The 16068-nt window shown below is 36.9% G+C and overlaps 1 protein-coding gene across 1 annotated transcript in view; it reads left to right on the top strand.

Annotated features, from left to right (window-relative positions):
- Positions 1–16068, top strand: part of LOC122790048 (gamma-aminobutyric acid receptor subunit gamma-4-like) — a 3058882-nt gene that overhangs the window by 2898726 nt on the left and 144088 nt on the right. Inside the window, exon 8 of the mRNA XM_044057614.1 lies at positions 649–801. Within this exon, the coding sequence (XP_043913549.1) occupies positions 649–801 (153 nt within the window). The remainder of the gene's footprint in view (positions 1–648; positions 802–16068) is intronic.

The following is a 16068-nucleotide window of genomic DNA, read 5'->3' as shown; positions in this document are numbered from 1 at the left end:
ACTACTAGAACGTGGTGAAAATATATTTTTTCTATGTATATTTAAAGAAAAAAAAACAAGTGAAATACACAAATAGCAATATAGATTCCTAATGAATATGCTCTAAAACGTAATGCATTCTATTACTTAATCCCCCCACAACATATAACATTTCATATCACAATGATCATAAAATGTTTGCATATGAGTTGTTCAGTTGATTTAGGTAACTTAGCTGTTTGTAGATACAGTGGGAAATTGGAAGACTGTAGGTATGAATTCACTCTACAAATTAAGCATTGGTTTTGTTTCTTTCTGACTTTGAGGTTTGGCCCACATACTTATTGCCTTTGAAAAGATTTAGACTTGTAGACAATGTTTGAGAGCTCTGAGATCAATATTTGTTTCACAAAGTTACACTTATTGAAGTATTGTGCTTATTAAATTACCAGTTCCACATTTAGAATGTGTTATGGCAAATAATGTGGAAGATTGAAATGTATAAATCTCTTGGGCAGAAACTGGTAGACAGTAATGTAAATTGAGAAAAAGAAGATGCAAATATTTTTATCTGTAAGTTGCTCTGGGTGTTTTCTTTTGCAAAAGTTTCACAGACTATAAACAGATTCTAAGAAATCATCTTTTTTTTATTTCTTTGATCCAAATTAGGAGACTACACTGTTATGACAGTTTACTTTAACCTTAGTCGGAAGATGGGTTATTTTGCCATTCAGACATACATCCCATGCATTCTGACTGTTGTGCTGTCTTGGGTGTCATTCTGGATCAAGAGAGACTCCACACCTGCCAGAACATCTTTAGGTAAGACCACATGCATGCTTCTTCTATTTGTTACTGTGACAAAGGGGGATACTGCCAGCAAAGCTATCTGGAATTTTGTAAATAACTATATGTCATTTGTGAATATCAACATGATTTATATAAGATGACTTGTGTTACAACTGTATTAGAAAGATATGTTATGGTTATATAAAACCTGTTTGTACAGATATGTGTGTTTTAAAGTGTTTTTACAAAGTGCTTGGAATGGAGCAGAAATGTACATGCACTATTGTAACTGTTGAAATGTATATATTTTAACAGTGGAAACTAGAATACAGGAGGTTAACTTCAGAAAAATAGCTGAAATTAAATTACTTTATGCCATCAAGAGACAGAATGTCTATAGTAGGGAGCTCTCTGTATTGTCTTTAATGTTAAATAATTACTAGTTTTGAAAGTGAAAGAATGCAATTGTTTTATGACTTCCAGCATCTGCCAAAGATCTGAGGTCGGTGTATTTTCACAGGTAGATGCTAAATGCTGCTAGCTTCCAGCTCTTTTCAAGCCAGGTCTTAAAGACCATTGGTAGCTAATGACAATAGATAGTTAGTTGTCCATAGTTAGTGGGATTTATTTATATTAGGTATAGGTAACTAGTATTTTCTTATAGTTTAAGTAGGTTTGGTAAATAAGATATGGGGTCTACTTAGAAATTTATTTAGTTATGCTACATGTTTCATATTGTTTACATATTTATATGCGAGTTAAAAATATATATACTATTAAGTAGTATATTAATTTAATATTTCTCATTACTCGCATTTTAAAATATGTTCAATAATATGTTTTTGAACAAGTTTGTTATATTTGGTAACACAGGTTCATGCATATGTGTGGCATAATGTTTATTGTATGAGAATGTATTTAATTGGACTTGTCACTTTAAATGTACGATGATTTAAGCAGGACGCATATGCGTTGGGGTATACACTGATGATGCTTTTTTAAGCGAAACCGGTCTGTGGGGCAGACTGTGCTGGCAATAAATGTTTAAACTCTCGTGTTGCCTTCTCATTTTCGAGTGCTGGAAGTGTTTTGGAACTTATATATATAAAATTCATATATGTATATAGGTATACATGGGTTCCCTGCAGAATGTTAAGTGTGTGTTTGGTCGACAGCTGTTTAGTTGGCTGCTTATGATCAGCTAAGCAGCTGGATGACATTTGTCTGAGATTGCACAATTCCACTGGTTAGGGAAAATGCCCTTAACCTATATCTATGAGATCTCATAGTTGTTGTTGTTGTCCTTCGGCTTTTCCCACAGCGGAATTCCGGTCCACTAATGATTGGCAGTAGATTTTCATGAATGCTGAGGTGCCAGCTTGACGTTCAACCTTTAGCAAAGGCACGCCCATTTATGCATGTCTTTCGAATGCCCACCCAACCGCGAGGAGGACATGCAGACTCCACACAGAAGGCACTCCCCGCACTCCAGCTGAGAATCGAACGGGAGAACCTCTTGCTGTGAGGCAACAATGCTACCATTGCACCACCGTGGATTCTGTGAGATCTCATAGTTAGTATATATAATTAGCAAGATGTATCGGGGAGGCATAGCCCCCACATGAGGGGTGAAATACTTTTATTTGCTTTCCTTTGTTTTAGATTTTCATGCACCACTGCTGTTTCTTAGCATAGGCATGTTGATGTTTGCATTTTCAACTTTGATCTTTCTTACTAGATCCACACACACACACATATATATTTACATATATATATATATATATATATATATATATATATATATATATATATATATATATATTTATATATATATATATATATATATATATATATATATATATATGGGTCTGCTTCTAAATTTTGAACTTTCACAAGTTTGAATTTCTTATGGTTGAGACCATAAGATAAAATGTGAAAGTTCAAACCATATAAATGGAGATCACCGTACAGCACGGAGTGGTATATTTACTCTTTTCCTTGCTGTAGTGTGATCTTGGAGTTGGCATATTTAATTAGCAGGGGTATAGGGGGTGCAGGCAGGCTTGCACCCTGCAAAAACTTAAAAGAAACATTTTTGTTTTTATTTATTTATTTTTTATTTAAATTTGAAACTTCCACAAGTTCAGTGTTATGGTCTCAAGCATAAGAAATTCAAACTTGTGAAAGTTTGAAATTTAGAAGTAGACCCATATATATCATATATATATAATGTATATACACAGAGAGAGTGAGATACAGATATAGATATATAGGTAGATAAGTTGATATATATATATATATATATATATATATATATATATATATATATATATATATATACACACAGAGAGTGAGATACAGACATACATATATAGGTAGATAAGTTGATATATATATATATATATATATATATATATATATATATATATATATATATATATGCGGAGAGAGTGAGATACAGATAGATTAGTTGATATAGATAGATATATGTTATATACATATATTAAGAAAGAATTTATAAGAATATAGTATACTGGAATATACTGGAAACAACTAAAATGAGACTGGAATGAATGTCTTTATCTGTTAATTACCCAACCTTGTGCTGAACAGGTTCCAATCTCTCCTTTACAGGCCAGGATTTTTTTTTTGTACTTTTCAGAATAAATTCTCTACATGCTGTAGTTAGATTAATAATGCTTTATTAGATGTCAACAATGTCTGAATGCTGTCTCCAATTATAGTATATAGAAATTCTAGAATGCTGGATAACATTAACAGTGCTAAATATATCCAAAGTTTCTACACGCATATTCTGATTCTCCTGAATAATATCAGCTGAAATTGTCTTTTCTTCCTGAATTGTATGGATGTTTAACCTGACTTCTGTTCTCAGGCCCGAGTGTCTGTACTGAAAAAAAAAAGTTTGCATATTAGTCCATAAGTTAACTTAACTGATTCCACTGACTGTGTCTGAAGTATCTCCTAATAATACCAAAACTCTGTAATGTTTTACATGCCTCTTTAGCCTTGGTTTACAAGTGTTGCCTCACTTGTGCCTCACAGTCTATTCATTATGTAGCATTCCACTGCAATTATGCACATCCTTCCCTTGAGAAAGAACATTCTGTAGCTCTCCCTGAGAACTGTTATTTCTGCACATCTTGCACTTAGCCAGCAAGATTATCTTTTCCTTTCTACTGAAATGTCTTTCCTGGAAACTGAATGCATAAGTCTGGCTCTGTATTTTCAGGCCTATTATTTTATCTTAATGTACTATAGTAAACTTACTAAGAATACAGTGAAAGCCTTCAGTCTAACAGCTCCCCCCTGAGCTCCCTGATGAAAACTTACAGGGACCTTCTTTTGTAGTTACCTCATATCTGTATTACTAACTACTGTAGTCTGGTTTGAATATATGGGCTTTATGCCACTTCACTCATAATCTGCAGATGTAGCTTAATAGATTGTGATGTCCTTTATGATTTCAAAGGTACTTTTAGCTCCAAATGCATTTAACACTTCTATATGCAGGAAAAATACCTGGTCCAGCTATTTCCCCATTACTTAGATCTATAGCCTTTAGAGTCTTTTGCTGTATGTGTGTGATGTATCTAAAACCTGCACATTATTCAGAAAATCACTGCCTTTTACGTCTGTGTTTTTTAAAACTGATTAGGCCAGGTAATTCTTTCAATCCTGTTGTTCCAGAAACAGCACGAAGAAAATGCCATACTCATCCTCAACTTGTCTCTATGAGCCTTCAATTTAGTTAGACAGAGTATGATCTGTTAACCCTGCCTATTTTTCTTCCCTATCTCTTTACGCTGTAATGATAAAATTACACTGTCTATTGCCTTTGTTTTTACCATATTAACTGGTGCCCTATTGAACCATGATACCTCTGTCTTATACCAAATTAAACCTTTTCCTGTTGTCCTTAGAGTTAAACCTTCACACATTGTACTGTTTAGTCCATTTTCTTTTTATTATATAGCCTATCAAGCATGATAGCTATTTTCTGAAGACCAGCTTAAATCAGAACTAGAGAGATACTTTTATAACTGATCTGGAAACTTAATTACCATATGTTGTATTAACTCGCGTCATTAAATTTTCAGCTAGAGTTGTTAACAATTCTGTTTACCTTTTTAATTTCAATCTGCTGTAATAGATGTCTGTCTTCTGAATTTATGCCTTAAATATCCTGTAAATATTTATGAGCTGTAATAGTTTATTAAAACCTATGCTTTCTCTATTTCAGATCTATAAGTTTGCATACTCTGTCGGTGTCCTTTTTCTTTGTGTCTTTGTGCTTGTGTTTTGGAGCAAGTAGATGCTAGCTTGTTCAGTGAGAATTTTTAAATCATTTTAGAATGTCATGAAAGTCTTTGGCAAATTTTATTAGTGGCTCAACGAGATGGTTAATATCAAGTGCTTTTTACAAGCACAAAGACCATGATATGTTATTTTACAGTGTATATTTGCCAACATTTCTATATATTTTTATACATTTATATGCACACATTTCTTTGTGATTTATATTCTTTGAATACATATGTTCTATAGGGCGTTATTATATTATTTGTAGCAGTATAGTGTTGTGATTTTATTATTCACAGCTGTGCCTTTATATTTTGAATGATTTATTTTCATCATGTGACTGTTTGAAACTTATATTTATTGGTTTGTGTGATGGGTGATTTTGTTCCTGATGAAGTTCAGTTGAATTAAAAGTGGACAAAAGCACTAAGTTGGTGTCTGGATTTCTTTGCTGCATTATCTACAGTGTTTGTGTTTTCCTGGTTCTTGTCTGGTGTTCAGCATCTCATATAGTCTGGAAAATAACTAAACCATTACTAAATTAATATGTTTTGCCAGTGTTGCTTGAACACGCAGATAAAAGCAAAACTGAAAACTGGTAATGTTATATTCCGGAAACTAAACTAGTAGTATATGTTTCTGTCAGTATTCTCTGAAAATAGATGAAAACATAAACTGAAAATTAATGATGTTATACAACTGTCTGAAAACATGAGAACATTTAAATACTTGCTTTAACTGTAATTTACATAAATACACATCTGTTGTACACAGTTTTTCTGTAGATAGTCAAATTGCGCACCACAGCTCTTGCCAAGTATACACCTTAATCTGCATTGTCCCAGTCACTGCTGAGATATTGGAGGCTGTTTTTTCTGTGTCCCATTTTTTTTTTGCATAGGCCTTCCAAACCTCCCCCTTTCCATCTTTTGTGCAAGGCTGGGTGACTGATGTTTTTGACTATATTTGAAATTAACCTGGAAATCATTTCTGCTAAGCACAATAAACAGTATCAGGTCCTTAAAATAACATTTGCAGCTTTAACAGTTATAAACTGATAGCATTACTTGCTGCTCTGACTGTATTTACATTTTTCTGCATGAAATTATTGTAAGTCTGTAAGCCAACTGATAATGTACTTGTTATGCTGTTAGCCCAGCAATCTGGAATTTTGTAAATAATTCTGTTTCATTTGTGAATATTGATATGATTTATACAGAACACTATGTTATGTACTGAGCTTCAAGAATTTAACCACAGCATACCCTACTGGCACATAGAAGATTAACTTACAAATCTTAACCAACATAAGTTGAAATTAACTGTTTTATGATTGTGTTATAAAATTTAGTTTCAGTGCAGCAAGGAGATACAATGTCAAGACCCAGAAGGTTTTCTATTGTCTTGAAAGGCAAGTAATTACTAGGTTTAATATGTAAGAAAGTGGTTTATTGCTTTATGACATCCTAGCAGCTGCACATTTCTGAATAGATATGTATTTCTCACACAGAGATGTTGAATTTTTTCAAGTTTCTGTATAGCCTGGGAATTGAAGTCAGGTGACAAAGAGTGATGCCATCCAAGCTGGCCCAGCAGTAGTGTTTGATATTAATTTAAGAACTCTCTCATAGAGAGACTGTGCATTTTCTATTTTGTCTTGGACCTAGCAAGAACATCCACTCATCATCACCATCTGCATTTGCCTTGCTAATAGTAAGTTACTAGGGTACAGTAATTTCTTTTAGATTATTAAATATATTAAACCTATTTTATTTTGGTGGCTGACATTTGTGAGATATATTTAAGCTCTTTGAGTACTTGCATATGTATTTGGTGACACTGTACAGGCCACTCCAGTAGCCTTGCTTGGTCAGACTACCATTTGGATAATAGTAACATTACACAGTAGGATTGGAACCCTTTTTAAGGGCCTTATAGTAGCTCGTAAAGAGTTGGTTGGTGGCAGTGATAACTACCTTATAGTCTGGGCAGAAGGGGCATAGCTAATAAACCTGTGCCAGCCTTTCCCAGGTGTGTGTGTGCGTGTGTGTGTGTGTGTGTGTGTGTGTGTGTGTGTGTGTGTGTGTGAGTGACTTGGGCAGGGACATGAATCACTGGTTGTACAGAGAGAGTGCTGGAGGTTTTGGGTTGACCACTCGGCTGAGATCTTAACCCTGTAGCTGTGACAATGGGGAGTCTTACTAAGGATCTGTAGAAAGCCAGAGAAACCATACCCAGACTGACTGTGATATCTTTGTGGTCTTAAGGGAAATTGCACTTTACTGTGTGAGTACTTGTCATCCTCCCATTGTGTTTGCCCCTCACTGTTGCCAGGGGTGAAGATTGAGGTTTCTTGATTACTGGGCCGGTTCAGAGGCATCACATATTAATTGGTAGGCAGTGGTGGGATATCCACGTAACATATTAATTTGTTGAAAGGTAAATTAAAAATGCTGGTTACTGCCACAGCATGCTTGCTTATAAAAAAGATAAGTAAATGGATAAATAACTCAAGCAAGCGTTGACAGAGTGAGAAATAACCTTCTATGTGTAAAAAATCCAAGTAATCCGGTCTTCTGAGACAAATAATTCAGTTTATTACACAGATAAACCACGATAAGCGCTTTCACTAACTAGTAGCTTCTTCAGATCACAAACGATTCAGTTTATTACACAGATAAACCACGATAAGCGCTTTCACTAACTAGTAGCTTCTTCAGATCTGAAGAAGCTACTAGTTAGTTAAAGCGCTTATCGTGGTTTATCTGTGTAATAAACTGAATTATTTGTTGGTTTGTGATCTGAAGAAGCTACTATATTAATTTGTTAGCAGTGGTGGGTTAGCCACATCACATATTAATTGGTTGGTAGTGGTGTGGATATTGAATTCCTATCGCCTGTATAGTGATCACTGAAGGTGTTTGTACTCTCAATCAGCCATGCAATTAACATTCAGAGTTCATATCACAATTCTTTTATTTTTTTGTTAACTTAGTCTGGGAGAGCAGGCAAGCATGTCAGCAGAGGAGTATGGCAAGCTGACAAGGAGCCAGTTGGCTGACATGTGCCAGGCTAAAGGATTGGTGCATGCCTACCTGACTAAAACAAACATGATTGCAGCTTTAGTAACAGCTGCATCGCAGAATAGCAGACAAGGGCACAATCAGACTGGTCTAGGATGTGTACAACTGTCAGAAAATGGACAGTTCAACCTTTCCACAGAGGACATAAAAATACATCTGGAGTTCAAGAGACTTGAGCTGGAGGCCAAGTGTTTGAAAATAAAAGCAGCAGAGAGACAAAGACATCTAGACACTGACAAAAATGAGAAACTGCAACATCTGAAGGCTGAGTAAAATGATAAACTGCAATGCCTGGAAGCTGAGAAGAATGAGAGGCAGATGCAACATGAAAAGGAGAAGCTGATTCTTCACCGGAGTCATGGAGGTAATGGGTAAGGGAGTAAAAAAACCCCAGAAGCAACAAAGGTCAGTAAACTTCTTCCACAATTTACAGACAGGGATAATTATGATAGTTTCATTCATATGTTTGAAAGGGTATGTTAACAGTATGTTGACCACAGGCTCTGGGTATGGTTCCTGACCCCCTTACTCCATGGTAAAGTTGTAACTGCAATTTCTAAACTGTCTGATACTGATTGCTTAAATTATAATAAAGTCAAAATGTGTTTGTTAGAATGCTTTAAGTTAACACCTGAAGCTTATAGGAAAAAGTTTCATGAGCATAGGTGCAAGGCAGATGAAAGTGTGTGTGAATATGTTGCTGAACTAAGCATTTATTTTCATAGGTGGGTGAGTGGATGTCATGTCACCACTTTTGGAGGGCTGGCAGACCTTTTTGTGAGGGAACAAGCCCTTAGCACTTTCCTGGAGAACATGAGAATCTGGTTAGCTGATAGCTAATGCACTACTGCAGATGGGGTAGGGAAGAAGGGAGACCTATACCTAGTAAGCAGGGCATTACTGCACAGGAAAGGGACACCCAGTGCTGCTCATGGGTCTAAGGGAACTCATGGTGGGCAGCCCAGACTTCCCCAACAGAGTCTGCCAGTAGCAAGGGAAGCCACTAGTCTAGCTACACATCCAGGACCAAGGGTTAAATGTTTTAAATGCAAGCAGTGGGCCCATGTAGAATATAGATGTCCACAGAGGCAAGGTGGAGAACAGAAGGTGGGAAAGACAGTAAGTTAGAATGACAAAATGCCAACAGTAAGTTGTCTTGAGACAACAAGGGTACCAAACTACCACAAGAGGTTATATCCTATCTTAGAGGGGAAAGAGGCCACTGCTAAAAGAGTCACAACCTTTGACCTAACCATTGTGAAGCCTGCAATGGTTAAACGAGGAACACTAGTTGCTTGGACAGTATACTCCAGTCAGAGCTTTATAAAGGACCCCATTCCAAATATCTTTGGCTTTGGTTCACCTTGACTGGGAGCGTGGAAAAGGAAGCCAGCAAGTAGGTGTGTTTGAGTATATCCCTGCAGATGTTCTGATAAGGAATGATTTTGATGATGCAGTACCATGTGTGCATACAGTTACATGCAGTCAGGCTTGGAGACAAGCATGTGGGACTGGCAGCCTGTAGGGACCCAGACAGACCACACACTTGCAGCCAGGACTGGTGAAGTGGTTGCTTCAGTGAGGGAGCTACCTTGTAGCAGTGAGACTGTAGGTTAGCCACAGCTGCTTGTGAGTACTGATGTTCCCTTGGACAGAGTGACTGCAAGGGCAGAGGTGAGTAGTAGTACCCAGGCTGACAGTGAGGCACCACTGTCAGAGGATGCCAGACTTAATGTGGAGGGGAGCTGGGAAGGGTTACCAAGAGAGAGTTGAGACAGACTCAGCTCTCAGACTCTACATTACAAGGCCTGAGGGAGGTAGCCAGTGAGGCACCTGATTCTCAAGGGAAAGGGGAATTTGTATACTGGGACAAAGGGTTGCTGTATAGAGAGTGGACCCCTGAGGGAGGGCTAGAGGGTGAGAGAATACAGCAGTTGGTAGTGCCCAGAGCCTACCATCTGAACTTTTAGCCATAGCATAGCCCATGATATTCCCTTTACAAGTCAGATGGGCATAATACATACAAAGAGATGTGTTATGCAGAACTTTTATTGGCCTGTGATTTCCAGAGATGTAACAGGGTACTGCAGGACCTGTGAGTAGTGCCAAAAGGTAGGCAAGGCAGGAGACAAGGTGAACGCTCCTTTGATGCCTTTACCTGTGATTGATGAGCCATTTCAGATGGTAGCTATGGATATTGTGGGGCCTCTGAGTACCCCAAGTTCCATAGGGAAAAAGTATATCATAGTGGTAGTAGATTAGTCTACCAGAACCCTGAAGCGGTGGCCCTGTCATCCATTGAGGCAGAAAAGGTGGCAAATGTTTTGTTAGATATTTTCAGCAGGGTAGGTTTCACAAAAGAAGTACTGAGTGACATAGGTGCCAATTTCATGTCAGACCTGCTGGCTTTTCTGTGGAAGTACGTGGGGTGAAGCACCTAAAGACCATCCCTACCATCTCCAGACTAATGGTCTTGTCGAGAGGTTAATCTCTACACTCATGTCCATGTATGGGCATTTGCAGACCAGTTTAAGAGGGAGTGGGACAAATATTTGCCCCTTCCTTTGGTTGTTTACAGAGAGGTGCCACAGGAATCCACAGGTTTTTCACCCTCTGAGTTGCTGTATGGACATAAAGAGAGGGGACTTCTAGATTTGATTCTAGATGAGTGGTAGGGTGAGTGTGAATCCCACAAAGAGTCTGTTGTGACATGTGTCCTAAACCTCAGGACAAGGCTCATGGAACTCATAGGCTTGGCTCAGTAGAACCTGGCAGAAGCCCAATAGCAGATAAATGTCTGGTATGACAGGAATGCTTGAGCTGGAGAGTATGCTTTGGGGCAGCAGGTAATGGTTCTCATTGCTGTCAGACACAGCAAGCTGCAGGCAGCTTGGAGGGATTGTACAAGGTGGTAAGGAAGGTCTGTGATTTTAACTACATGGTAGAACTGCTAGGCAGGGGGCAAGAGCACAAACTGTACCATGTTAACATGATGAAACTTTACATGACAGAGAGGCCCTTGTGCTAAGTATTGGGAATAGGAGGCAGGAGGAGTCTGAGGACAATCTTTGGCTACAGGGAACCAGCCAGCCAAATCCCAAATTACTAAGGTGGAGCCTAGGGTTGCATGCATATGATGGGACAGTGCAGTACTGTACTGGTGTCAGCAAAGCCAAGGCAGCTGGAATCTCAAGACAGGATATGGGGTAGTATATTCCCAGATAGGTTCACCCTCTCAAGCATTGTTTCTTAAGGGTCACTTGAAAAACTAGCTTGGGTTTTCAGATGGGGGTGTGATGCTGCCAGCCCAGCTATCTGGAATTTTGTAAATAATTGTATGTCATTTGTGAATATTGATATGATTTATACAGAACTGTATGTTATGTACTGAGCTTCAAGAATGTAACCACAGCATACCCTGCTGGAACATAGAAGATTAACTTACAAAGCTTCAAGAAAGTAAGTTGAAATTAAGTGCTTTACGATTGTGTGATAAAAGTTAGTTTTGATGTAGCACAGATACACAATGTCTAGAGCTAGAAGTTTTTCTGTTGTCTTGAAAGACCAGTAATTACTAGGTTTATAATGTAAAAAAGCATTTTATTGCTTTATGACTTCCTAGCAGATGCACAGTTCTGAAAGATATGTATTTCTCACACAGAGATGTTGCATTTTGTCAAGTTTCTGTTTAGCCTGGGAACTGAAGTCAGGTGGTAGAGAGTGATGTCATCCAAGCTGGCCCAGCAGTAATGTTTGATATTAATTTAAGAATGATCTCAGAGAGAGAGAGAGACTATACATTTTGTATTTTGTCTTGGACCTAGCAAGAACATCCACTCATCATCACCATCTACATTTGCCTTGCTAATACTAAGTAACTAGGGTACAGTATTTTTTTTAGATATAGTTAGGAATATAGTAAATATTTGTTTATATGTTTTCTGTATTTATTTGAGACTGTCCTGCAATGTTGTTTTAAAATATTCCCTGTGATTCTGAACTCTGAAGTATCTGTGTTTGTTTTCTGAGTATCGTCTTGTTCTTTTATTATTTATTATTAAATATATTAAACCTGTCTTTGTGGCTGATATTTGTGATTCATATTTATCTATTAGAGTACTTGCATATGTAGTTGGTGACACTGTAAAGGCCACTCCAATAGCCTTGCTTGGTCAGGCTACAATTTGGATAATAGTAACATTACACAGTAGGATTGGACACCCTTTGTAAGGGCCTTATAGTAGCTCATAAAGAGTTGGTTGGTGGCAGTGATAACTAGCTTATAGTCTGGGCAGAAGGGGCATAGCTAGTAAACCTGTGCCAGCCTTTCCGATGTGTGTGTGTGTGTGTGTGTGTGTGTGTGTGTGTGTGTGTGTGTGTGTGTGTGTGTGTGTTTGTATATTAATCAAATCTCAAAGTGTGTGTGTGTCAGCTACTTGGGCAGGGACACAAAGCACTGGATGGACAGAGAAGGTGCTGGAGGTTTTGGCTTGGCTGAGATATTAACCCTATAGCCGTGCCAGTGGGGAGTCTTATTGGGGATCTGGAGAAAGAGGGAGAAACCAGCCTCAGACTGACTATGATCTCTCTGTGCTCTTAAGGGAAATTAGTGGGTGTGTACTTGTCATCTTCCCATTGTGGATATCCCTCACTGTTGCCATTGGTAAGGATTGAGGCTCCTTGATTACTGGGACAGTGCAGTGATGTCACAGTACTATAGTGAACTAAACTAATGTTACTAATAAATGCTTTCTTACAAGTCTGTAACTGAAATAACATACTACTGTGAAATGGAAAGCTTGTAACTTTATTATTAAATCACACAGAAACCTCAGTGGCATTGTTTTTTTTCCTGTCATAACCGCAAATGAAACTAAAGTAGTAATCTTACACTGTATTAATATTTCAACTTTTTTTTGCATTTCTATAAAATTAATCATAACTTTTGAACTTTCTACATTTACTGTGTGACCCTCAGGTTGTAACATTTCTTTCTGCGTGTAAACTCTCCACCCACTGTCTTAACATAGCTGTTCCTTTAGCTGATGTCATTTAATTTTTTTAGTACTACTTATTTGTTTATCATTACTGCCTACAGTTTTCTTGGATAAATAGTAAGAACTGTCACTAAGAATATTGAATTGATCTTTACCATACTGAATTATGGCATATAGTACTGTCTTCAATTCAATTCACTGAGCTAGCCTGTAATCTGATTTGGTGTGCTTAGTAAACTGCAATTTCTGCATGAAATATATACAATCTTGAACCATTTAAATATACACATTCGTTACTAAAGCTGAACTAAACTGATTCTAGAAATTTGCATGTCGGTCCTTTATATATGTATGCAAAGTTTCTTTATATACGCTACACATTTATTACTAGAGTTGAACTGGTCTAATTCTGGAAGTGTACTTGTCTGTCTTTTATACAAGTATGTGATGTTTCTTCATCTGGAAGTTTCTTCATATAGTATACACATTTATTACCAGAGCTGAACTGATATAATTCTGGAGCTTTACTTGTCAGCCCTTTATACAAGTATAACATAGGAGTTGAACCTGTGGCTTTAATGAGACATAATATTTATGATGCAATCTTTTCTTGCATGGGATCTGAACTTTTGACTGTACTGCCACTTCTAAAATGTAGCACTGACTTTAAATTTTACATTCTGTTAACTAGCAAAGTATCTTTTAATATCTGTGAATGTTTTTTTTTGTCTGTCTGTATCAAGACATTATTTATGTATTGCAACACTTTACTACCATAATACAAAGGTCTTAACAATGTCTGCTAAACAAAACAGTAGCACAAAAAATTAATTTGCCAAGTCTGTAGCTGCAAACCCTTTATTCTGTGAATTAACTTAACAGTCATTTCTGGTATACCTTACACAACATGATCTTCCAGAATGATAAATGTGCACTGTTACCTTTTTTTTCACACTGTCCATTTCTAATATGTCTTTCTGAGCACTTCAGCTGTGTCATCTTAACTGGAATTTATTTTATCTTTAACCCATAAATCTGGATGTTCCTGTTATAACCAATTCTTCAAATTATGTACATTTGCACATTCTACTGCATGCAAATTCTTACAGGTGTCATCTAAGTGCACTACTGAACATTCTGTAGCATTTTTATTTTTCCATAAAATCATGTTACTGATTCAGAGTCTAAAACAATGTATAACTCTGATGACGTGTCCATACCTAGTATGGCATTGCTACACTTCGAACTATTCACTGTTGTAATCTTTGACCCTTTAAATCCTGACAAAACTGCATCTGTTTGTAACTGAAATTGACTTGTCTGTATTAATCAATACATTATTCTGTAATTTGTTTGGTAAACAATGAAATATTGCCAATTCTTTCAACTTTAACTCATTCCCTCTAGTACAACTCTTTTGATTGTGTATCTTTATCTCCCAGTGGATGTGGCTTGAGCCTTTAAAAAATGAAGTTATCACCTTACAGTTCTAGCAAATTCTCATTGACAGAGGTCAAATATCAATACAATTGGGTTTCCACCATATATGCTTCAAGATAAAATATTCTGATACCTTGTATATAGCATGGTTTTGGAAATATTGATGCAAATATGAACAAGGAATATTTGACTCCTAGAGGCACAGTAGGCAGTAACTGCAGAAATGTCTGGAAGTGCAGTTGGCTGTAATGAGTTAAGCAATATCAGATAAACAGTCTGGTTTTGTGCTGGATTGCCACACCCTTTATATATAAACTGAAAATTATTTTTTATAGAACTAGCAACAACAACACTATCTTGAGCTATGGTATGCATTTCTTTTTTACTGTGCCCTGAAGCACTAGTAATAATATTGACTTGAGGGGGTTCATATTAAAAACACAAATGTTTACTTACCCGAACACCTAAATGCCAACGCATCTTCATCGAACCGCGAAAACATCGATCGTCCGGAAGCATGAAATCTGAAATGTCGAATCGTCATGGTTGACCCTTCTGTGGTCTAGCTCCGTATGGTAAGTGTACGATAGTTACAAACTTAGGTTTAGGGTGCGGGCTAAGGTAAGTGCATAAATGGTAATGTATGTTAGATTTAGTGTAGGGTTAGAAGTAGGGGTTTATTAGGTGTATGTGTGTGGATTATTTAGTTTGTTTTGGTATAGCTTTTTAAGGTAAGTATGTGATAGTTACAGACCTTAGGGTTAGGATACAGGTTAAGTTAAGTACATAAATGGTGGTATATGCAAGATTTAGTGTAGGGTTAGAAGCAGGGTTTAGTTTAGGGTTAGAAGTAGGGTCTTGTTAAGTGTATGTATGAGGTTTATTTAGTTTGTTTGTGTAGGTAGTATGTAGCGAGCGGTGGTATGGGACAAGTATGACATTTCAAGTTTTTGAATTTCGCGGTTTAGGGCATTTGGTGTATTTGCGGTTCGCTGAATATGTGTCGGCGTTTAGGTGTTCGGGTAAGTAAACACGAGTGTTTTTAATATGAACTCACTTGAGGTAAGGTATGCATTTCTTCTTTACTTTGCTCTGAAATCTGTATATCATTTATGCTGGTATTTACTTTATCAGATTGATCAAAATCTACACTCTGATCCCTCTTATCCCCCATCAGTGCAATATTTACACTGCCTTCTGAAAACAATAAAATAGAATTTATGATATTCTGAGCATCTGTATTTGAAATAATGTGAACTTGAGACATTGCAAATGTTTTTGTTTGTTCATGAATTCTGTATGTTACATGCATTGACTGTGTTTACGTCTGTATTTATAATACTGCTACTTAACTCTGTACTTCAAATTACATGTAAACTAGACTTTATTCCATTCTGAACATTTGTATTTGAAATTGTACTATGACTTAATTACATGTGCTGTAGCATTTACACTGA

This window comes from Protopterus annectens, chromosome 15.part0, assembly GCF_019279795.1.
Source record: "Protopterus annectens isolate FY-2018-M chromosome 15.part0, PAN1.0, whole genome shotgun sequence".
Lineage (NCBI taxonomy): Eukaryota > Metazoa > Chordata > Ceratodontiformes > Protopteridae > Protopterus > Protopterus annectens.
The sequence above is the reverse complement of the archived record's forward strand: the minus strand, read 5'-3'. Positions and strand labels throughout refer to the sequence as shown.